This window comes from Mustela nigripes, chromosome 4 (genome assembly GCF_022355385.1).
Source record: "Mustela nigripes isolate SB6536 chromosome 4, MUSNIG.SB6536, whole genome shotgun sequence".
NCBI classification, from domain to species: Eukaryota; Metazoa; Chordata; class Mammalia; order Carnivora; family Mustelidae; genus Mustela; species Mustela nigripes.
Window position 1 is genome coordinate 97146718 of NC_081560.1, and position 23037 is coordinate 97169754.

The 23037-nt window shown below is 45.3% G+C and overlaps 1 protein-coding gene across 4 annotated transcripts in view; it reads right to left on the bottom strand.

Moving 5' to 3' along the window:
• The window catches only part of COBL (cordon-bleu WH2 repeat protein), a 261336-nt gene that overhangs the window by 64591 nt on the left and 173708 nt on the right, over positions 1-23037 (bottom strand). For all 4 annotated transcript variants that reach the window (XM_059397204.1, XM_059397202.1, XM_059397203.1 and 1 more), the window contains one exon: positions 144-315. In XM_059397204.1, coding sequence (XP_059253187.1) covers positions 144-315 — 172 coding nt within the window. The remainder of the gene's footprint in view (positions 1-143; positions 316-23037) is intronic.

Sequence of the window (23037 nt, forward strand, 5' to 3'; positions counted from 1 at the left end):
TTCCAGACTTTCTTTCCTTGGCATAAGTATCTTCTGAGTTAATGCTGCTGTGGTGGGCGTGACTGCGAGAGTTAAGAGCAGTGCTGGGGATTCCACGCAAGGCAAAGCTCAGAGGCGTGCAGACGGCAGCGCAGGGCACTCACCCGTGGCGCTCTTCCTGTTCTCCTCCCTGTCCTGTGTGCGAGGGGGCACCAGGGGGCTCGGCGGCGTTGGGGGCTGCTGCGTTGGGGGCTGCGGTGTCAGGGGCTGTGGCGTCGGAGGGGCTGGTGCCCGCCTCTTCTTTCTCTGCAGATCAACCTGGGACCCTAGAGACATCTGGGAAGCACAGAGAGAGGCGACAGTCAAGGTCAGGGCGGCTCTGTCAGGGAGTGGGGTGCATGTGGGGTGCTCATCTCAGAGAAGCTGGCCTGTGGGACCTGGTGCTCCAAGGAGCGTTGGCAGATTGCTGGGTTCCTTCTGGGGTCCCAGGGCAGGTAGCAGATGCCCTGGTGTGACAGCTTGCCGTGGGGCCAAGGAGTGGCCCCGAGGTGGCCCAAGGAGGCTCACAGACATCCTAAGACCCCTCGGAGCCACCAGCAAGGCGGGGGCTCTGCCCCACATTGCCTGAAATCCAATCAAGGGACTTAGTAACTTCCCCTAGGCATAAATACAATAAAGGGGACCTTTGCTCTTCATTAAATGCAAAAGAGAACTGTTCCTTCTGGACACATGGCCCAGGGCCAGCATGACATGCGTCCACGCCGGGGGAGAGCAGAAGGGGCCCACTCAGGGCTCCCTGTGCCCAGAATCCTGCTTGCTCCCCTGCCCCTGCATGTTCTCAAGCAGCCAGGACTAGTCCCTGTCCACAGACGGGCCACCCATGGGCCGGAATTACAGTGAAGTCTGCCAGCCTGTGGCTCACGGCATCAGCCTACAGGACATCAAGCTCCCACCGAAGACTCGCGCCAGTGACGAATTTACAGCTCTGAAAGGCTACATATACTGCAGTCTCCTCCCCTCCACATTAGGACATTCTCATCCCTTGGGCCTGGCATTTCCTGTGTGTGCATGTGCATGTGTAGAGGGTCTCCTTTTAAATAATACATGCTAATTGCAAAATAAATTTATAGTTAAAATTCATATAAGCAAGAGAAAGAAAAAAAGTTACTTTGTTAACACTCGGATTCTAACCACTAACAGTTGGCATACATTTTTCTGGTCTTTCCTTTTCCATTTTTTTTTTTTTTTTAAGATTTTATTTATTTGAGAGCATGAATGAGCACAAGCAGGGGGAGGAACAGGCAGAGGGAGAAGCAGGCTCCCTGCTGAGCAAGCAGCCAGATGCGGGACTCCATCCCAGGACCCCTGGGATCATGGCCTCAGCTGAAGGCAGTCTCTTGATGTTTACTCTGTTTTTTAAAAATAATAAGCTTATTCTGCTATTTCCTGATTTCCCTGTGTTAGAAACTGGCCTTCTATTCCAGAATAGGAGGTTTAGCTGAGACACACACACACACACACACACACACACACACACAGTTATTCCTCAGTCTTTCCAAAAATTATGGCACTGTGTTAAATTAACACAATCTCATTTTACATACACAATTGGGATAGATATAATCCCATACAACAGAACTCTTCAGGAGGAAGCTGAGACATCTCATGTCTATGTTGACATTTTCCTTCTGGATCATTTTGATTTCTCTGAACTTGGTAAGTGATTTGTTTTCCAACTTTTTCCCTGGGTTTCCTGGAAATGGCTTTTCCTTGATTCAGCTGTTTTTCTCCTTGTTTCCTGGATCCCAGGCCTTCTGAAAAATTGACTTCCTTCTTAAAGTGGGGCTCAGTGTGTGTCAGCTTTTTGAGGTAAGATGTACATAAGGTGAATCTAGGAGACCTTGAAAACTGAAGACTGTTTCCATTCTGTGAGGCTGACCAGCTGGTCATAGACGCTGGCTCTGTCTTCTCCATGTGGTCTGCTTCTCATCTACCAGCTTTGAGGACCCTCCCTTGCCCCTGGCACCCTGAAATGTCTGACAGCATGCCCTGGGCTGAAGTGCTCTCCACCCATGGTCTGGGGCATTTGTGGAAGCCTGCAATCTAGAAATCCTTTAAATCTGCGGAATGTTCTAGCATCATTCCTTTCAGATTTCTTTTTCCCTGTTTTCTCTGTCTCTCCCTGGGTTCTGATTATTGAACAATGAGGGCTTGAAATCAATTTTTAAAAATTTTCTTGAATATTATTGCCTAATTAAAAAAAATTCCTCTTTCTTGGAAATTTCCTTCCCCTCACTGTCCAACTTTTTGAATTTTTAAAACTCCATGACTATATTTTTAATTTCCAAGAGCTCCTTCCTGTTATGTACTTTTTAAAAAGTACCATATCTTCCTTTCTGGATATAGTATCTTCTCTTTTCTCTCGGAGGCCATTTTTATATTTTTTTGAAGATGTTCTTTTTTGTTTGTTTTTATGCTTTGTTGTTTCCTACACTTTCCCGTCTTCCTCTCTCTGTCTTAGCTTCTGTCTGTCACATTAGGGCCTTTCTTCAGTTTCTGGTGACCCTTGGCTGATTGCTTATAATTGTGCATTTCTGGGGACAGAGTCTCTTTGACATGCCAATGGGTTTCCCTGCAGGTGCCTGGGCAGAAATCCAGTTAACTCACTGGGGGGATGCCCAGATGCCATTATCTCTAGGATTCTCTTGCATGCAGGGGGATTTTCCAGCCTCCTGCCAGGAGGAGGGAGCTGATGTTGCAGAGTGGCAGTCCAGTAGGCAGCATTTGCTTTTCTCTTCTCCCAGTGCACAGCACTCTCCATGTGACTCAGGTCCTAGAGGCAGCCTCTCAGATCTTTCTCTTGTGGGGTCTAGCACACCTCTAGCTGCATGTAGCCAGTGGGTCGGGGGTCTTACTCTTTCATGTATACATATCCACTGTCCTCTGCTCCTTCTGCCCGTGGGTGTGCACAGGAACAGGGACCCCACGGTCCCCACCTCACCAGGCTCTGCTCCCTGCTGCTGGGTCTCTCAAGCCAGAGGTCAACCCTCAGCCTCTTCTGATTTGCTGGGAATTTGGCACAGTCCATGCAGCTTAGTTCCCGGTGTCTACTGACCCCTTACTGCTCCTTCTTGCCTTCTCTTTGGTGTCGTGGGTTAATGCTTTGCATTCATTTTAGTGGGGCTTCAAAAGGAGACAGAGAGACTTACTCATTTTATCAGCCGATTTCCCTATATATATATTTTTTAATTTTTAAATTTTTAATTAACATATAATGTATTATTAGCCCCTGGGGTACAGGTCTGTGAATTGCCAGGTTTACACTTCACAGCACTCACCATAACACATACCTTCCCTAGTGTTCATAACCCAACCACCCTCTCCATACTCCCCTTCCCCCATCAACTCTAAGTTTGTTTTGTGAGATTAAGAGTCTCTTATGGTTTGACATTGAGATACCACCTTACACCAGTTAGAATGGCCAAAATTAGCAAGACAAGAAACAACATGTGTTGGAGAGGATGTGGAGAAAGGGGAACCCTCTTACACTGTTGGGGGGAATGCAAGTTGGTGCAGCCACTTTGGAGAACAGTGTGGAGATTCCTCAAGAAATTAAAAATAGAGCTTCCCTATGACCCTGCAATTGCACTACTGGGTATTTACCCCAAAGATACAGATGTCGTGAAAAGAAGGGCCATCTGTACCCCAATGTTTATAGCAGCAATGGCCACGGTCGCCCAAATGTGGAAAGAGCCAAGATGCCCTTTGACAGACGAATGGATAAGGAAGATGTGGTCCATATACACTATGGAGTATTATGCCTCTATCAGAAAGAATGAATACTCAACTTTTGTAGCTTTTGTACTCAACTTTTGGCTGGGACTAGAAGAGATTATGCTGAGTGAAATAAGTCAAGCAGAGAGAGTCAATTATCATATGGTTTCACTTATTTGTGTAGCATAACAAGTAACACGGAGGACATGGGGAGATGGAGAGGAGAAGAGAGCTGAGGGAAATTGGAAGGAGAGGTGAACCATGAGAGACTATGGACCCTGAAAAACAACCCGAGGGTTTTGAAGGGGTGGGGGGTGGGATGTTGGAGGAAACAGGTGGTGGGTATTGGGGAGGGCACGTATTGCATGGAGCACTGGGTGTGGTGCAAAAACGATGAATACTGTTACGCTGAAAAAAAAAAAAAGAGTCTCTTATGGTTTGTCTCCCTCCCGATCCTATCTTGTTTCATTTAGTTCTTTCCTACCCCCCAAACTTCCCATGCTGCCTCTCAACTTCCTCGTATCAGGGAGATCATATGATAATTGTCTTTCTCTGATTGACTTATTTCGCTAAGCATAATACCCTCTAGTTCCATCCACATCATCGCAAATGGCAAGATTTCATTTCTCTTGATGGCTGCATAGTATTCCATTGTATATATATCATGTCCTCTTTATCCATTCATCTGTTGATGGACATCTAGGTTCTTTCTATAGTTTGGCTATTGTGGACATTGCTGCTATAAACATTGGGGTGCACATGCCCCTCCGGATCACTACATTTGTATCTTTAGGTTGTAGGGTAGCTCTATTTTCAACTTTTTGAGGAACCTCCATACTGTTTTCCAGAGTGGCTGCACCAGCTTGCATTCCCACCAACAGTGTAGGAGGGTTCCCCTTTCTCCGCATCCTTGCCAGCATCTGTCATTCCCTGACTTATTAATTTTAGCCATTCTGACTGGTGTGAGGTGGTATCTCATTGTGGTTTTGATATGTGTTTCCCTGATGCTGAGTGATGTGGAGCACTTTTTCATGTCTGTTGGCCATCTGGTTGTCTTCTTTGCAGAAATGTCTGTTCATGTCCTCTGCCCATTTCTTGATTGGATTATTTGTTCTTTGGGTGTTGAGTTTGATAAGTTCTTTATAGATTTTGGATACTAGCACTTTATCTGATATGTTATTTGAGAATACCTTCTCCCATTCTGTCAGTTGTCTTTTGGTTTTGTTAACTGTTTCCTTTGCTGCACAAAAGCTTTTGATCTCGATGAACTGTCAATAGTTCATTTTTGCCTTTGCTTCCCTTGCCTTTGGCAATGTTCCTAGGAAGAAGTTGCTATGGCTGAGGTTGAAGAGGTTGCTGCCTGTGTTCTCCTCAAGAATTTTGAGGGATTCCTTTCTCACACTGAGGTCCTTCATTCATTTTGAGTTTATTTTTGTGTGTGGTGTAAGGAAATGGTCCAGTTTCATTTTTCTGCATGTGGCTGTCCAATTTTCCCAACACCATTTTTTGAAGAGACTGTGTTTTTTCCATTGGACATTCTTTCCAGCTTTGTTGAAATTAGTTGACCATAGAGTTTAGAGTCTATTTCTGGGCTTTCTATTCTGTTCCATTGATCTATGTGTCTGTTTTTGTGCCAGTACCATACTGTCTTGATGATGACAGCTTGAAGACTGGAATTGTGATGCCACCAACTTTGGCTTTCTTTTTCAAATTCCTCTGGCTATTTGAGGTCTTTTCTGGTTCCATATAAATTTTAGGATTATTTGTTCCATTTCTTTGAAAAAAATGGATGGGATTTTGATAGGGATTGCATTAAATATGTAGATTGCTTTAGGGATAAAGGGTACATACCTCAGTATCATCAAAGCCATCTATGAAAAACCCACAGTGAATATCATTCTCAATGGGGAAAAACAGAGAGCTTTTCTGCTAAGGTCAGGAACATGATAGGGATGTCCATTATCACCACTGCTATTCAACATAGTACTAGAATTCCTAGCCTCAACAATCAGACAACAAAAAGAAATTAAAGGCATCCAAATCGGCAAAGAAGAAGTGCAGACTCTTTGTAGATGATATGAGACTTTATGTGGAAAACACCAAAGATTCTACTCCAAATCAGCTAGAACTTGTACAGGAATTCAGTAAAGTGTCAGGATATAAAATCAATGCACAGAAATCAGTTGCATTTCTTTACACCAACAATAAGACAGAATAAAGAGAAATTAAGGAGTCAATCCCATTTATAATTGCACCCAAAACTATAAGATACCTAGGAATAAACCTAACCAAAGAGGCAAGGAATCTGTCCTCAGAAAAGTATAAAGTACTCATGAAAGAAATTGAGGAAGACACAAAGAAATGGAAATATGTTCCCTATATATTTCTAAAATGCTGTCTGGTAAGCCATGGGATCCATGAGCCAGAATTAATTCAGTTAACTCCATTAAGATTGTTCGGTTTTGGCCAGTAAAAATTAGACTTCTTGGCACACCCTTCGAGTTTTATCCTTTCGTGCATTGCTTCTTGTCTTTTTAGTTTTCCATAAGTCCCTTTACTGTAACTTCTGAGGTAAGGAACATGTAAGATTGGAGGGACACACCAGTTCTAAATTGCTTTCCGCATTTTAAGAATGCTTGTCATGTGTTTAACTCATCCTGAGCTTGTAATGAACTCATCAGCACTCATTCAAATAAACGGAGAGCGAATCTTTCCACTTTTCTGGTAGTATCTGTATGTTGCTTTGGTCCATTTTTCAGTCTTGGGCCCTAGTGCTGGGCTCTCAGGAAACCCTGTTTTGCTGTGCCCTTCATGAGGCACTTCTGGGTAAGGGGTGGGACACTTACGCTAGCACCTATGCTCTCAAACCCTGCCTCTACTCCCCCCCACCCCCAGTCACTGATAAGAATGTTGAAAGGCATAGAGCTTTGGCTCTGATACCCGGATTTCTTCCTTTGTGGTTAAGATCAATTCATCAATTAATGGTGATTCTGAGACTAGTAATCAAGATGAGACCTAATGGGCAAACTTTTTTTTTTTTCCTGGAGCTTTTCTTAGTTTAACATGTTTAAACAGAAGTTTTCTAGTAGATGTACTTACAGACTTCAAGGAAATAATATTTACATTAGCAGCAAAGATTTAGTCAATATTTACTGGGCTGCCAACTCTATTCCCATACAACTACCTCCAAAGAGCTAACTTTCCTATGTCTCTTTGGTTAAGAAAGAAATTGAAGCTTTGCTGCTTACAGCAGATAACTTGCCCAAGGCCATGCAGCTAATGTGTGGACAAAGTTGGTACTCAACCTTTGAGTCCAAGCTCTCCTTGGAAGAAATAACTCCTGCAGTTTGGAATGAAAATGTCTGTCCCTAGGACTCCATACACAAGTAGCACCCATGGAGTTCTCATTGTCCCATATGGAAGCCTAGCTACCTACAGGGTAGATGAGAAAGCAATTCGTGCTGGGGGGAGTTGCTTTAGAAAAACATTTCTTAGACCTGAAGCACATCTTCTGTACATGTTTCAAGGAACATGTGAAATCCAGGTCTGCCCACTCTAGGGAGCTTGTGCCTGTCATTATCCCCTTAGAACCAGGACACGTAGTGGCCCTTCTGGGTGGGTCTGGCCTGTTCTGACCTGCCACCTGTCTGAGCAAGGTGGCAGGAAGCTTTCCCCAACCACAGAACCTGGGTCCTTCAGGGCCTCGTCTGTTTAGGAAGCATCCATCCACTGTGGCTCCTTTGGTCTCATCATCTCATTGTGATGGTTACGTGTAAAGCCAGACTGGAAGTCAGAAAATGTTTAAGGGGAGGGGAAATTACGCTTTAAAGAGAATGGGTCAGCTTCTCCCCTTAAGACACAGAGCCCCCTGCTGCCACCTGCTCTCCTGCACCTTGCTCAGGGCATGGCACTTTGTTGGGGATGCAAGAAAAAGCAGTTCATGCCTCTGTATGTGTGTGCACATGTGTATGGGTGTGTACAAGTGTCTGTACCTGTGTGTCCATATGTGCATGCACACACGTGTGAGAACATGCATGTATGTGTCTGCACGCACACATGCTCACATGTGTTTCCCACGATCCTTTACAGTTTTTTTTTAAAAGTATTTTATTTATTTATTTGACAGACAGAGATCACAAGTAGGCACAGAGGCAGGCAGAGAGAAAGGAAGGGAAGCAGGCTCTCTGCTGAGCAGAGAGCCCTATGCGGGGCTCGATCCCAGGACCCTGGAATCATGACCTGAGCTGAAGGCAGAGGCTTTAACCCACTGAGCCACCCAGGCACCCCTCCTTTATAGTTTTTATCTATATGAATAGGACATTCACATTAATTTTTTTTTTTTTTTTTTTTTTGGAAATGGACATATCCCTCTAGGTTTTAAATGTTTGGCTAAAGGACAGAGACATGAGTAGATCTGAGGGTCTATGTTAGGAAATAAAATTAGCGCAGCGAGTACCTTCCAGCCATTTATCTGTTCATTCATTCCTTCTTCCTTCCATCTATCTATCCATCCACCCACCCATCCCCCCCATTCATTCCTCCATGCACCCACCTATCCATCCATCCATCCATCCATCCATCCAACCGTCCACTCATCCATCCTTCCATTCACTCATCCATCCAAACACTTGGGTACTTGATGCCACATTCCATGGTAGGCACACACCAGTGAGGGAAGGAACAGCAGGTGCATTTCTTCCAGCCACACTGAACTGTGCTTGGCAGTGCTGTCCTCAGTCTCTGCTTCCTGCCCTTCCCAGAATGCCCTTCCTTGTCCAATGCTTCTGTCAGTCTTCTGACACTGTTGAAATCTTCCTCAGTCTTCAGGAAGCCCCCTAAAATTCCCTGGGTGGGTGTTAATGGCCTCTCTTCTATTCTCCAGCAATAGTTGGCTCCAATGTATGAGCAGTGCCTTGCCAGGAGCACCGTCCTTGTGGTCTCCTCTCCCTAGTCCAGCTGGCTGCTACCATCTTGGCTCCCCCATGATCTCCAAGTTCTGAACAGGAAAGGGTCTGTCTTATTGGTCTCAATTTCCACAATCCCTAGCCTCATGCTCCTGCACTTTAGGAATTAATAAATGTGTGCTGAATATAAGAAAGACTGAAGGAGACATTATATATAAATGTGGCATGCTGTGGAAGGAGTTTATAAATAATGTTTTTCAACCAGGGCCCACAAGTCCAACACAGCTCTGGCCCCACCTCTCATCTCTCTCTCTCATTTGAAATGAAAATACCTTACTGTTTTTATGTTGATCCAAATGAAAGTCATGTATCTTCACTTGAAAACATTTCGAATAATAGAGGGGCGTATCTAGTGCTAAGTGACATCTTCCTTAACTCTGTCCATAAGAGATAACTTCTATTAAAGCATGACATGCATCTCCTCAGGCTTTCTTTCTGTGTATCTAGCTGTGTAAATATTGGTAAGAATGAGAGCACACTCTCTTGATGAGAGAGGCTTTTGTCACCTATGGGGCACTGTTCACTGCTGGATGTAGATGTCCCTGATGTCCTGAAGACGGGAAGGGTCTACCCTGTGGGGACCACCTTCGTTTGTCTGTCCTCTAGGTTTGGCACTTGATTTTTTGCTTTGTTGTCTTTGAGCCGTTGCTCTTTCAAATTACATCGCAGTGAACAGCCTCACCTGGCTATCTTTTTCCACTTTGTTTATTTCATTATGATCCGACTCCATAAGCTCCCTGGTGCACTAGCAATATGATTTTTAAGTGAACTGAAATTAGAATCTAGAAGAGATACCCACCCTTGCATGTTCATGGTAGAGCTAGTCACAAGCCAAGACATGGAAAAACCGTAAGTGTCCACTGACAGTGGGATAGGTAAAGCAATTATGGGATATTCGTACAAGGGGAGAGTACTCAGCCTTAAAAAGGAAGGGGCTTCTTTAGGGTGTGGCAACAGGGATGGGCTTACAGGACGTTATGCAAATGGAAACAAGTCAGGTAAGTGCATAATTGCACTTACAGGAGGCATCTAAAGCAGGGAAACTCATGGAAATGAAGTTCAAGGTGTTGAGTGCCAGAGGCCAGGTCTGGGATGGAACCTACCACTCAGTGGGCCTGAACTCGCCATCAAGCCAGGTGAAGAAGTTCTAGGGTTGTGCTGTGCACCTGGTGTGTGCAGAAACATAACATACTATGCACCGAAACACTAATAATAAGCGTACATCACTTGTGAAGAGCTCTTACCACAATAAAACACAATGAAATAAACACGTGATACGCACAGCCCAATAGGTCCCCAGCAAGGTTGCATCCACTTAAACTCTTACCAATGGCCTCTTTGTTCCCATTCAGCAAGAATTGGTGGAAAGTGTCCTGATCCCTTTAGAAAAATCTGTGTTCTTTGACTATAAGGATCAGCGATTTTTAATGATAGCTGTTTATCTGGGTGAAAGAGAGAAAGAACCATTTGTTCACACGGGCCAAGCTTTATTCCTTCTCCCTCATGTCTGTGGTCTTGGCCTTTTTTTAGTGATCTCCCCTAACTTACACATGTGAATATTGTCCCTAGTTCATCATGGACTTCTAATTTTCTGTACTTTACTCTTTTAGAGTGTAAAAATTTATCTGATTCAATCTGTCAGGTTTTTCCACCTTTTTTAGGGGAGGGTAGGGGGTGGATTCTAACCCTGTTTCATCCCAAGAAAGGAGATTCTTGCTTCCAGATTAAAAGATCCCTATTGCTTCAACTACTTTCCTGGTTGAATTTTTTATATTTTTACTTTAAATCAACTTGGATTCAATTTTGGTCTGTGTTCTACATTTTCTCCACACGTTTAAATAAGCTACCAACGCAAGTGAGGTTTGTTTCATAAATCTGCGGGTACCTCCATCACCATACAGCAAAACCCAGTAATAGTCCACCAGAATGAGGGGTGACTCATGTTTCCTGCACTAACTGAGGCACTTCTCCCTTGGAGGATCTGATCTGCTGGAAATCTCACTCCTCAGAATCCAGATCCCAGGGGACCCACTCATGCCTGGGGCGGGCTGCTGGAGGGCACCCTGCCTGCCTGTCTGTCCCCACGGGCACCTGATCTCATCTCCACTGAACAGTAGACCCGATGTGTCCTGCAGAGGGTCAGGGTTGAGTCTAAGACTAGAGAGTCTAGTCTAAGACTAGAATGATGAATTCTAGACAGCTTCCTCTCTGAACTGCTTAAATAATTTCTAGAAAAGGGGATTCATACTTAAAGAGACATGTCTTTTACCATTCGAGGTAGGTATTTACTGTGTTCTCATCATTTAGGGACACGAGGACATCAATTCTTTAGTATAATGAGGTTCTCCGGATTAAAACTTAAACCTATACTTTAATAACCTCTTTCTCTTTAACAGAATGATTATTCACATATAATTTTCTTTCAAGTCCCCTGGTACTTTTAAGATGAGCAGCACAAAGATTATGAACCAGAATAGCCTAGAAAAGCACCTCAGCTTTGATTCACTGCTATGTCCTTAGTACCTGGAACTGTCCTTAGAACTATTTAGGATGCTTGGGACGCCTGGGTGGCTCAGTCGGTGAAGCATCTGCCTTCGGCTCAGGTCATGATCCCAGGGTTCTGGGATTGAATCTCACATCAGGGTCCTTGCTCAGTGGGGAGCCTCCCTCTCCCTCTGCTTATGCACTCTATGTCAAATAAATAAATAAAATATTTTTTAAAAACCCTGAATATTTGGGATGCTTACTAAATGTTCACTGAATGAGTGTTGTTACCGGAAGCATCCATGTGTTTAAAGCAATACATATATATATATTTTTGGACAGGCACACTCATCTGATGACTTTGCGAATGCTGTTAATGTGTCAGACACTACATTCGCCACTGAGAGTAAGAGGTGAGCAAGACAGACAGGACCTTGGGGTTGGTTTTATTGGAAGGGCTGTGGGCAATGATCAGATTTCTGCCTGAGGTCCCTGGGCAGATGATGGAGTTGCTCCTTGCCATGGGGGAACAGCTGTGGAGAAGCAGGTTTACATGGAAGGCGAAGCTCTCAGCTTTGGACAAATGGATAGGGACTTTTGGTGCTATCTAGGGAGAGAACAGGCTGGAGGTGTTCAACAGAGAAACTTGCATAGAGATGGCATGAAGCCAAGCATGGATGAAGTTACCCAAGGAGAATGTCAAGAAACAGAAAGGAGTAAAATCATATATACCCCTTAGACAGTCTACCTTTCGTGGAGCAGGTATAAAATGGAAGGCTCTGGAAGGCAGAGCTGGAGCAGGAAGTGACCAGGATGGACAGATGTCACAGAGCTTGGGTGAGATAAGGACAGAGAACATCCACTGGGAAGGAAGCGTAAGTGGGAGCTGCCCCCAAGGAGCACAGCCCCCACACAGTGGGTGGAGGAGCCTCATGGGGTGGGCAGGTGGCAGTCCCAGTGGGGGCAGCGACCGGGGTCAAATGGGACAGCACACGGACAGTGTGGACTGAGGGAGCCTTTGCTCCGGGCATTCAGGGCTGCTCCACAGACCACATCCCTTCACCACCGCATATCTTCAAGATGATTTCTTCCAGCTACACAGGCTTTAATGCCAGCTTCGTGCAGAGATTCTCAGACTTGCAGTCAAGGTGGGCTGCCCTCCTGGGCTCCTCAGTGCTCACTGACAAAGGCACCTGCACACAGGCATCTTCCTGTGTCAAAATCCAAGTGTGCTTGGTTTTCTTCCCCTGACTTGCCCCTCCACCAGTCTCCTCTGCCCCAGGTAAAGGGCAGCTCCACTTGCTGGGTTGTCCAGGGAGATACTCGGTCTGGAGTACCCCACCCCCTTCCCATGTGTGGTCCTTCTCCAATGCCACTGCCAGCACTCATCATCTGTCACCTGACAACTGCAGCTGTCCCTAGACTGCCCCCTGCTTGCACCCCACACCCCTCCCACATGGCGGCAGAACCGACCACAGCTCTGTTCAGGGTCAGCAAGCACTTTCCAACTCCAGGAGAAATGCCTCCATCACTACACGTTATGCTGCAACACACATGGTGGGGGCGGGCGCAGGCATCCCTGTGGGGTCCACGATCCTGTTTTCCCTGGTTGCACATAGAGACTCACAAGTGGGATTGCTGGAGCATACAGTGATTGTCTTTCTAATTTTCTGAGGACCCTGCATACTATTCTCCAGAGTGGCTACGCCAGTGTGCATTCCCCCCCAACACTGCACAAGGGCTCCCCTTCCTCCGCATCTTCACAAACACCTGTTGTGTCCTGCGTTGTTAATTTTATCCATTCTCACTGGTATGAGGTGGTGGGTTTGATTTGTATTTCCCTGATGCCAAGGGATGTGGAGCATCTTTTTAAGTGTCTGTTGATCATTTGGATGCCATTTGCAACAACATAATATAATACGCTAAATAGTGGGTTAAAAAAAAGTACAGTTGACCCTTGAATACGGTGGGACTTAGGCCCTCTGACCCGTGCAGTGTTGGAAATCTGCATGTGACTTCTGACTCCCCATAACTTAACTACCAATAACCCATAGTTGACAGGAAGCCTTGCCAGTTACATAAACATTCGGTGGCCACTTATTTTGAATGTTATGTGCATCATACACTGTGTTCTTACAATAAAGTAAGCTAGAGGAAAGAGCATGTCACTAAGAAAATCCCCAGGGAGAGAAAACACATTTACGATAGTGTATTTATTGGAAAAAAAAAAAATCCACGGTGGTTCAAACCTGCGTTGTTCAAGGGTTCATCATAAACTAATTAATCTTGAGGACATTACTGTATGTGAGGTAAGTCAGAGGTAGACAAATACGGTATGCTGTGGAATCTAAAAATGCCAAACTTGTAAGAAAAAGAGAGTAAAGTGATGGTCATCAGGCCTGGGAGGTAGGGGACAAAAAGATGATGTGGGCTGAACCTGGCCTCAGTGGTAAGTAAATCTGGGAGATCTAATGCACAGTACGGTGAATACAGAGCCCCATGCTGTATCATAAGCATTGTATTTGCGCTAAGAGACCAGATGCTTATTGTTCCCAGCACTAAAAAAAGCAACGATGATTATGTGATGCGATACAAATACTTTTGCTATAATGACAATCATTACGGTACATAAATGCCCCAAAGCAACGTACACCTGAAATTTATACTATGTTATATGTCAAATACATTTTAACTGCAAAAGAGGGAAATGCCAGACTCCTGACTGTGCTGGTGTCACCTGACCCCCCACTTCGGAGTCCCCTATTCTCTGCTCCCAGGTTGTCCCTGTCTGTCCCCAGGCTGCCCTCTCCCCGATGTGCATTCTCTACCCTTGTCCCTGGAGCCTGCTGACCAGCCCTGAAAGCTGCCTGCCGTCTGTCACCCACCCCCACTCACCCGCTTTCTCTTCCAGACACATTACTTTTCAGATGCATTACTCTTACATTTCTGTGCACTGGTTGATGGTCTCCTGCTCTAGAATAGAATCTCCAGAAGAGACTGTTATTACTTGCGCTTTCTCCACACCTGCTACGGTGTGTGGCACAAAGTGGGTGCTTTGGACATATTGACTTACTGACTGAAGGAATGATGAGTGCATTCATAAATGCTGCTGGAGAAACCCAGGGGAGGAGGCGTGTGGGAGAGAGGTATGGCATATAGGCTGGAAAATTCTCAGGGAAGAGGGAGGCCATGCAAAGGTGAGAAGCTGGAAGACCAGCCCCTCTGATGCCAGGGGCACCCTTCTTAGGCCCCCAGCAGATGCAGCAGACAGAAAGCAGGTTGCCTGAGGGGAGGGGAGTGAGCTCTGAGGAGAGGGGAAGCTCCAACCCCGGTGGGTGACAGGGTGTGGGCAGACTTGCACGTCACTGAGGACCAGGGTTGGCACTTACGGCAGCCCCAGCTTGCAGCATCACGTGACCAGGAGTCCAGCCCGGGGACAGCAGGGCTGGCCCAGCTGTGGTCTTCTGGGCATGTGCAGAGATTGTGCAAGGACCCAGACAGGCCATGATGATGTTGGCTGCAGAGCAGTGCCTTCAGGGAAGGAAGCGGAGGGAGGAGTAAAGAAAGAAGCAGAATTCCAAGCCAGCGGCACTAGGGCAAAGAGCACGAGGGAGGCCCCAGAGCCTGGCCTGGGCTTGCCCCATTGGGCACATCTCTGTGTTTGCTAGTTCCTGACAGTGGACTTATTTATGTGACTTTGATTTTCCCAAGAATGTTTCCCTTCCAGCATCACTCAGGACAGCCCCCAGCTTCACCCCGCTAGCCTGTCTGCCCTCCAGGGGCTGAAGCATACATACCGGCTCCCTCCTTCCCTCTCCAGCGCTCCGGTGTTCCTACTAATGCTCCATTTCCTTCTGGGAATTTGGGGAGGGGTTCAAGGACACGGTGGCATTGCATCCTGACCTTCCAGGAAGCATTTGGAGGCCCTCTGCCCCTTGTAGTGTTCACAAATCCCACCATAAAGAATACAGTCCACCCTGGTCACCAGTGAAATGGAACAGAAAATGCAAGGACTCTGAAGCTTAGATTTCCCCGTACAGTCTTCCCCTCAGAAGTTCATCCTTCTGTCCAGTGGTATACACCACCATTTTATTTTGGTCACTGTAAATAAAATCATATGGATCTTGTGTGAGCAAACAGCACCCTTAATGTAAGCAGTGCCCCAGCTGGGCGTCATCTGGGTAAACAGATGCGGAAAATTCAAATTCAGCTGATATGCAGCCACTTTCCTCCTAAATTACTTTAAAAAAAAAAAATTTTTTTTTCCAGGAACTTCCAAACCACACATCATAGACTTACACCCAAGATGTGGGAATTTTTTTCCTAGGGTGTAGCCCAACTTGGGGCTTGAACTCACAACCCTGAGATCAAGATTTGAGTTGAGATCAAGATTCGGACATTCAAGCAATGGAGCCACCTGGGTGCCCCAAGATACATAAAAGTTCTCCATATTTCTGCCTCCTGCAATTCCAGTGTCCCTCAAATGTTTTGGAATTCTGCTTTATCTTTAGGCTTCTGAGAGAGGATGAACAGATTCTAGCCAAACTCTGGTGCCTGGGGTCATCCATGAGACCCCCTTTGGTTGTTTATCTTCCCTCCACTGAAGTGCTAGCCCTCCTCACAGGTGGGAACCGGCAAGCTGCCAGGGAAAATGGTTTTCCTCCTCCCTGTCTTTGGCAATCCAGAAAGAAAAACAGCCGGCATGCTTCATGGAAAGTTATGAGAAGAAACAAAAGTGTTGTGTGAGTACTTCCTTTCTACCTCACTTAGAACAAAATGCCTGAAAACATGTGCTTTACGTGCTGTTGGTTTTTAAAGAGAGGCTTTAAAGTGAAATGCTCAAGTCTGCTTTCCCTTCCTATTCCCCAGTGTGTACCAAAGGCTCCATCACCATGAATATTTATGAAGCGTTGATTTTTCTGCTCAAATTGCACTAGCTAGAAAGAGATGCATGGATAGCTACCTGCAGGTTCATCATGTTCTTGAGTTTCAAAGTAATGGAAAGAAAAAAATGTTTCTTTTAAAATTTCACACGCACGTGGGTAGGAAAGTTGCCACTTCCCGGGGTCCAACCCACGGATCTTGGCTTGTGCCTGTGTTCTCAGCAGAGCACTAGAACCTGGCAGAGAAGTAGGACAGGGGTCCCCCCAATCCAGCACCCACAGATGTAACAGAAGACGAGGGCTGTAAGATTTAGAGAGAAGCCCAGAGAACACAGGACACAATGCAGCAGGGGAATCTCCTTCACAAACAGAGCAATTAAGTCCCCCGGTCCAGGAGAACAGACTCCCTGCCGGCAATCCACAGTCCTGTTTCTTCTTGCTCTTCCTGTTTCTTCTTCCTCAGCTCAGCCCTCCCTGAGCCAGAACCTACATTATGTCTTCAGAGCGAAGGCGCAGAGCCTTCTGTGGCCCGAACTATGTTATTCTCTGCAGAGTCTCCTTCCTTCTCACGATGCTCCTCCTGGACTCCTCCACTCTTTTTCTTTCTTACCCACTCCCGTATTCCCGACTATTTCCTACATGGGGTAGTTCTCACACTGTCCATGTGGCCCCAACACCCTGCTCCAGGGACAACTGCCAACCAGCTTCCGCACGCGGGTTTCCTGGAGATGTCTCAAATGTGGACCCATCCAACCTGTGCTTTTTCGAATATTCTTTCAGGTTGGGTACGCCCCAGGTGCTGCAGACACCGTCCTCTCGCTCACTTCCTTTCTCACACTATTCCTAGAACAGTTTGGTGCTTTCTCTGAAAGTCTCTCAAAACCAGGCCTCCCTCCCCTCTTGGCCACCTCTGCCCTCACTCAGGGTTCTTAGCATGTCCTGCTCAACGTAGATCCTTTCATCTGTTTTGCCTGTTTCTTCCTTCTTGGACTGAGTCTTCATGGGGCCATCAGGTCTGCTCATTCCTGTACTGACTCACAATCTTACTGAACACCTCCAGGGCCAGACACTGTTCTCCACGAAGGGGGCGGAGCTCAAAAAAGACTCCTTCATCCTACTTGCAGAGCTTGTGTCCTGCTGATGAAAAGTGAAATGAAGAGCTGGAACATTTTAGGGAGTGACGTACTTGACGTACTTTATTTAAGATAGAGACATATGGAGAGATGATTCTGTGGCGCTGGGAACAGAGAGCTACCCTGAGCAGAATGAACAACAGGGCCAAGAAAGGTCTCTCTGAGGAGGTGGACATTTGCTTTGAATGAATGCAAAAGAATGGGGAGAACTTTCCAGACAGAGAGCAAGAAGAAGGTGGGAAGCAGGTGGCAGTTTAAATGCTGCAAGAGAAGAATGGCTTGAGGTCAGTGTGGCTGAGCCTCTGCATGGCATTACTGGCCTTGAAAAGGAGCTTGGCTTTTCTTTGGTGTTGGTCAAATAAGAAAATAAGTAGGATCAAACCTAAATGATGTCTGTAGCAGCCACCTAGCTCCTCGGTGGGGCCCTGGTTCTCCCTCCTGTGTCATCTTACCTATGGGCCTCTTACACCTTGGCCTCCAATGCTGCCACACAACACCCCCTTTACCTAAGCCATCCTGTCCTATGTCTAGCAAACTCCTATCCACCCTTCAAGACCCATGTACAATGTCCCATCTCATAAAAATAAATAAATTAAATAAACAAATATCCACCTCTTGCATACTTTGAGACACTGTACACACTTCGGCTTCATGGTAATATGTGGAAGGTTTCTTCTTAGGCTAGGGACTCCTCAAAACCAGGAATAAAGCTTATCCATCTGTGTGCTTGGTACCTAACACAGTACCGGCCAAGACAAGAAGAACCCCCAACAACTTTTCACAAACAGCAAATGAAATGAGTATAATGAGTGTGTTTCTGAATGGTGAGATTAAAGGAAGACCCTGTCTACATAATGTAATTTATTTCTATTACTCTGTTCACATTTATCCACAGGGATACAGAGCTGAGCAGGTCCATTTTGATCACACTCAGCAGGATTAGCCTGAATTCTGCAGAGATTTTCAGGTGGGCATCCATTCCCATTTTCCCCAAATAACATCTCACACACACAATTGCATGGGCTTGGACACAGTTTAAATAATGACTGCAAAAGTATAAAAGAGAAACAACAACAACATTAATGCCATAGGGTGGGTTTCAGGAGAATCTTCTGCAAGAAATTTCACAAATATAATAGTCTTCGATGTCCTGATCTTTGATGAAGGAGCAAAGCCATACAATGAGGAACACAAAGTCTTTCTGACAAATGGTGCTGGAACAAATGGATATCCACGTGTAAAAAAAATGAATCTAACATAGACCTTATGCCCTTCACAAAAATTAACCCAAACAGATCATAGACCAGAAATATAAAATGCAAAACTATAGGACTCCTAGACGGTTACATAGGAGAAAATCTACATGACCTTGGGTTTGGTGATGACTTTTAAGACACCAAAGGCACAACCCATGCAAGACATAATTGATGAGGGGGACTTCCTATAAGTAAAACTTTCTGTTCTGAAAAAGACAGTCAAGAGAATGAGAAGCCATAAGTTGGAAAACATATTTGCAGAAGACACATCTGAGAAAGGACTATTATTCAAAATGCATAAAGAACCCATAAAACTCAACAATCAGAAAACAAACAAACTGATTAAAACTGACTTTAACAGGGGGCGCCTCAGTGGTTCAGTAGGTTAAAGCCTCTGCCTTCAGCTTGGGTCATTATCCCAAGGGATTGGTGATCCTCGGATTGAGCCCCACACTGGGCTCTCTGTTCAGCGGGGAGCCTGCTTTCCCTGCTCTCTGCCTGCTTGTGATCTCTGTCTGTCAAATAAATATATAAAATCTTAAAAAAAAAATAAAAGACTTTAACAGACACCTCACCAAAGATCACATACAGATGGCAAATAAGCATGTGAAAAGACACTCTGTACAGTATGTCGTCAGGGACATGCAAATTAAAATAATGAGTTACCACTTCATCATGCCTATTAGAATGGCCCAAATCTGGAAAACGGACAACACAATATGCTGGCAAGGATGTGGAGCCACAGGAACTCTCATCCTTTGCTGGTGGGAATGCAAAATGGTGCAAATGCTCTGGAAGGCAGTTTGGGGGTTTCTTATAAAACCAAACATACTCTTACCCTGTGATCCAGCAATCACACTCCTTGATTTTTACCCAAAGGAGTTGAAAACCTGCACAAGGAGGTTTATAGCAGCTTTATTCATAACAGCCAAAACTTAGAGGCAACCAAGATGTCCTGAAGTCAGAGAATGGGTAAATAAACTTGGTCCATCCAGACAATGGAATCTTATTTAGTGCTAAAAAGAAATGAGCTACCAAGCCATGAGAAAGAAACTTAAATGCATATTAATGATGAAAAGAGTCAGTTCAAAAAGGCTACGCACTGTATGATTCCAACTATGATGTTCTAGAAAAGGGAAAATAAGACAGTGAAAACGTCAGCAAATGCCAGGGGATGTGGGGGAAGGAGATATGAATTGGCAGAGCCCAGAGGACTTTGAGGAGAGTGAAAATACTCTGTATGATACTATAGCAAAGGACAGACGTCAGCATACATTTGTCCAAACTCATAGAATACGGAACACCCAGAGTGAAACATAATTGAAACTACAGACTCCAGCTGATAATGTTTCAGTGTGGGTTTATCAGTTATAACAAAAGTATCACTGGTGGGGATGCTGATTACAGGGGAGGCTATGCATGGGTCCCAGCAGGGCATTAGGGAACTGCCAGCAGCTTCTATGCAATTTTGCTGTGAACCTAAAGTTCCCCTAAAAATTTAAGTGTGTGCATGTGTGTGTGTATTTAAAAGAGAATTTCTTTTCTTTTTAATTTTAGTTTTAAGTAATCTCTACACCTAATGTGGGGCTCAAACCTACAACACTGAGATAAGAGCCGCATGCTCTACTGAGCTAGGTAGGCACCCCTAAATAAGCATTTCTATTCCAATTTGTCACCAATGGGATTTGAACTGCTCTCCTGAAAGTTCCGTGATTAGTTGTTTTTTTGTTTTATTTTGTTTTGTTTTTGTGTTTTTTCGGTGTGTGTGTGTTTGGTTTTGTGTTTGTTTTTGTTTTGTCCCTAAAGAAAAGTTGAAAGCAAGAACTCCAGCAAATTTCTAACATATGGGCCATTAATAAGCTCTAAAAATTACCTATAAATATGAAATTATCTCCCAAGGCCATCAAGACAAGCAAGCAGCCCCTCATGCTCACTGAACTCCTGTTAATCCTGGGGGGGGGGCGTGGCCCCTGGGGGGGGTGTAAGTTGCACAGCCACTTGTGCTCACCCGATCTTTTAGGGAGTTTGCCCATGTTGCCTCCCTGAGCACAGTGTTTGACCACAGGCTGTGACACTCCCTTGTCTAGGTCATGCGTAGGGACTGCTTTCCTCTGCATCCTTCTGCACTGATGTGGCGCCCACACAGAGGACCCCTGCACAAAAGCCAGGGGCTCAGACAGATACCACACACACTGTACACACCGAGAAACCTACAGGCTGGTCCCGGACATGTTCCTCATTGAGAACCCAGTTCTGTTTTGAATGTCAAAAAGTGTGCATCCTTTTTTTACAATAAAATAATATTTAAAAATATATAAAAATATAAAATAATTTATATTTTAAATTAAAAAATAAAAAATATAAATATAAATAATATAAAAATAAAATAAAAACAGATATTTTATCTATACATTTATTTATAAAGAGAGAGCTCCAGCAGGGGGAGGGACAGGAGGAGAGGGAGAAAGAATCTCAAGTAGATGCTGTGCTAAGCACTGAGCCCGATGCAGGGCTGGATCCCACGACCTGAGATCATGACCTGAGCCAAAATCCAGAGCTGGATGCCTAAGCGACAGAGCCACCCAGGTGCCCCCCAAAGTATGCATCCTCTTGGTGCCAACAGCTTCCAACCCTCTGAGACCCTGCCATCCAAACATGGTGCTTCTCACAGAGTGTGGCCCACAGTCAAAACCTAAGACTCCTACACGTGGAAATAAATGCATTAATATTAGTTTTCCTTGGCACGAGTGTGAGTCAGACATCTTAACTTGCTCCTAGAAATGACAACGCCCCTTTGGCATAGCTCTAGGTTGTGAGATGCGTTTGATGGATTTGCTCTGCACGCCTCCTTCCTCGGAGAGACACGGGTTCTTACCCACCCAGGGAACAGATTTCACTGCAGGTGACAGCCTATTTGGAGTGTCTGTGGTTCATCCTAAGTGCTGCTGATTTTAGGGCTGGGATTCCAGCAGTATTCTTAAGCTCCATAGCAGGTGTGTCTAGCACCAACCGACACTCAAAATATTTGTTGGAAATGAAATATGAAGCATGTACATAATGAAGACTTAATCAGTCTTTGGATCCTATCAGCTGTTAGAACCATAGGATGAACAGTGAACGCTTTTCTGAAGTATTGTTGCTATAAAGTTGTTTATAAAGTTTCCAGTAAGAACTGTGCCCTTCATTTTCTCGCATGCTCCTCTGAGAATGTTCTCTCTCCTCTACACAACAGTCTTTGTTACGAGGTGTTTCAGCGACTGGCAGATTTTACTGTCCCTCCAGTCCATGAATTAAAATGACTCCTTCACATTCTGTTCCTTGGCAAACAGGGAAAGCTCAACAGAAACACACAAAGAGTAACACAGAGAATAGTGTACTTCTTTTGTTATAATTATATCTACTGAAACAATAGGTTCTGAAAAAAAAAACAGAAAACATTTTCTATGGTTGAATGAGTCCTTTATGAAGGACTCGGTCCTTTTCACTACTAGTTGAAGTCATTTCTTTCCCATACCAGAAGTGCGTTATTTGCTGTTCTCAGGACCTCCTAATGTTGCAGTTGACTAGAAATACGAAACTTGAACTTGACAGAATTAAGTGGGGCTCTCTTCATATAATCTAAGGTTGCCTGTTTTATGTGCATGGCACAAGATAATCAGGAGGCTATGACCGAGCTGAAACATTTCCATACGACCTACATCCACACACACACACGGCCCTCTTTGGCCTCCTTACTGGAAGGCCACACAGGATGCAAAAACCAGTGTTGGCAAATGTGCACATCTTCTAGGTATTCTGCCAATTAGATACATGAGGCTGTGGCAGAAAGACCCAGAACAGAGATTCTGGGCCTCCACCAGAGACCTCCATCTTCCACATGCAGCCAATAGGGTCCGCCCTGCACACGCAGCGGTGCGAAGGGCAGCTGTGACCACACACGGTAACCCAAGACACCACGGCGTGGCTGCTGAGCCGGCCCCAACTTCCATGCTGCTCCCTTCCCACTGGAAGTGCCATCAAGGTCTGACCACTGTTCCAAATGCAGAATGAATAAGGAGTGTTTTCAGTTGGGCATTTCACAGAAACATTGCTTTCCAAAGCTAAAACCTCACACTTAGGAGAAAATGCAACGATTAAAGAAACCAGAGTTGCCCAGCGCGGGCACCGGCACCATTTCTAAGTGTGGACAGTGTTGCACGAGGTACTTGCAGAAGCACCAAGAGGTCCCGGGTGCTGTCCCCGTGGCATCCCCCATTTCTTCAGAAGTTCTGCGGGGACCTGCAAACACACAGGCCAAGCAAGGCTCATCGATTTAATCTGACCTGAAGGAAAGTAATACAGTCAAGAGCACAAGGGACCATAGGGTCATCCGCCCCATCTCGCTGAAGAACACTTTCTAGAACTGGGTTGGCATCAGTGACAGGTTCTGCCACTAGCGGTCACCAGATAGACGAAGATGTCGGGGTGGTTCTCCCCTTGCCACAGAAAGAAGTCTGTGGAATTTTCATTTCTGTTACAGACGCGGGAGGATGGGGGCCGTGAACAAACAGATAATCTGCTTTTT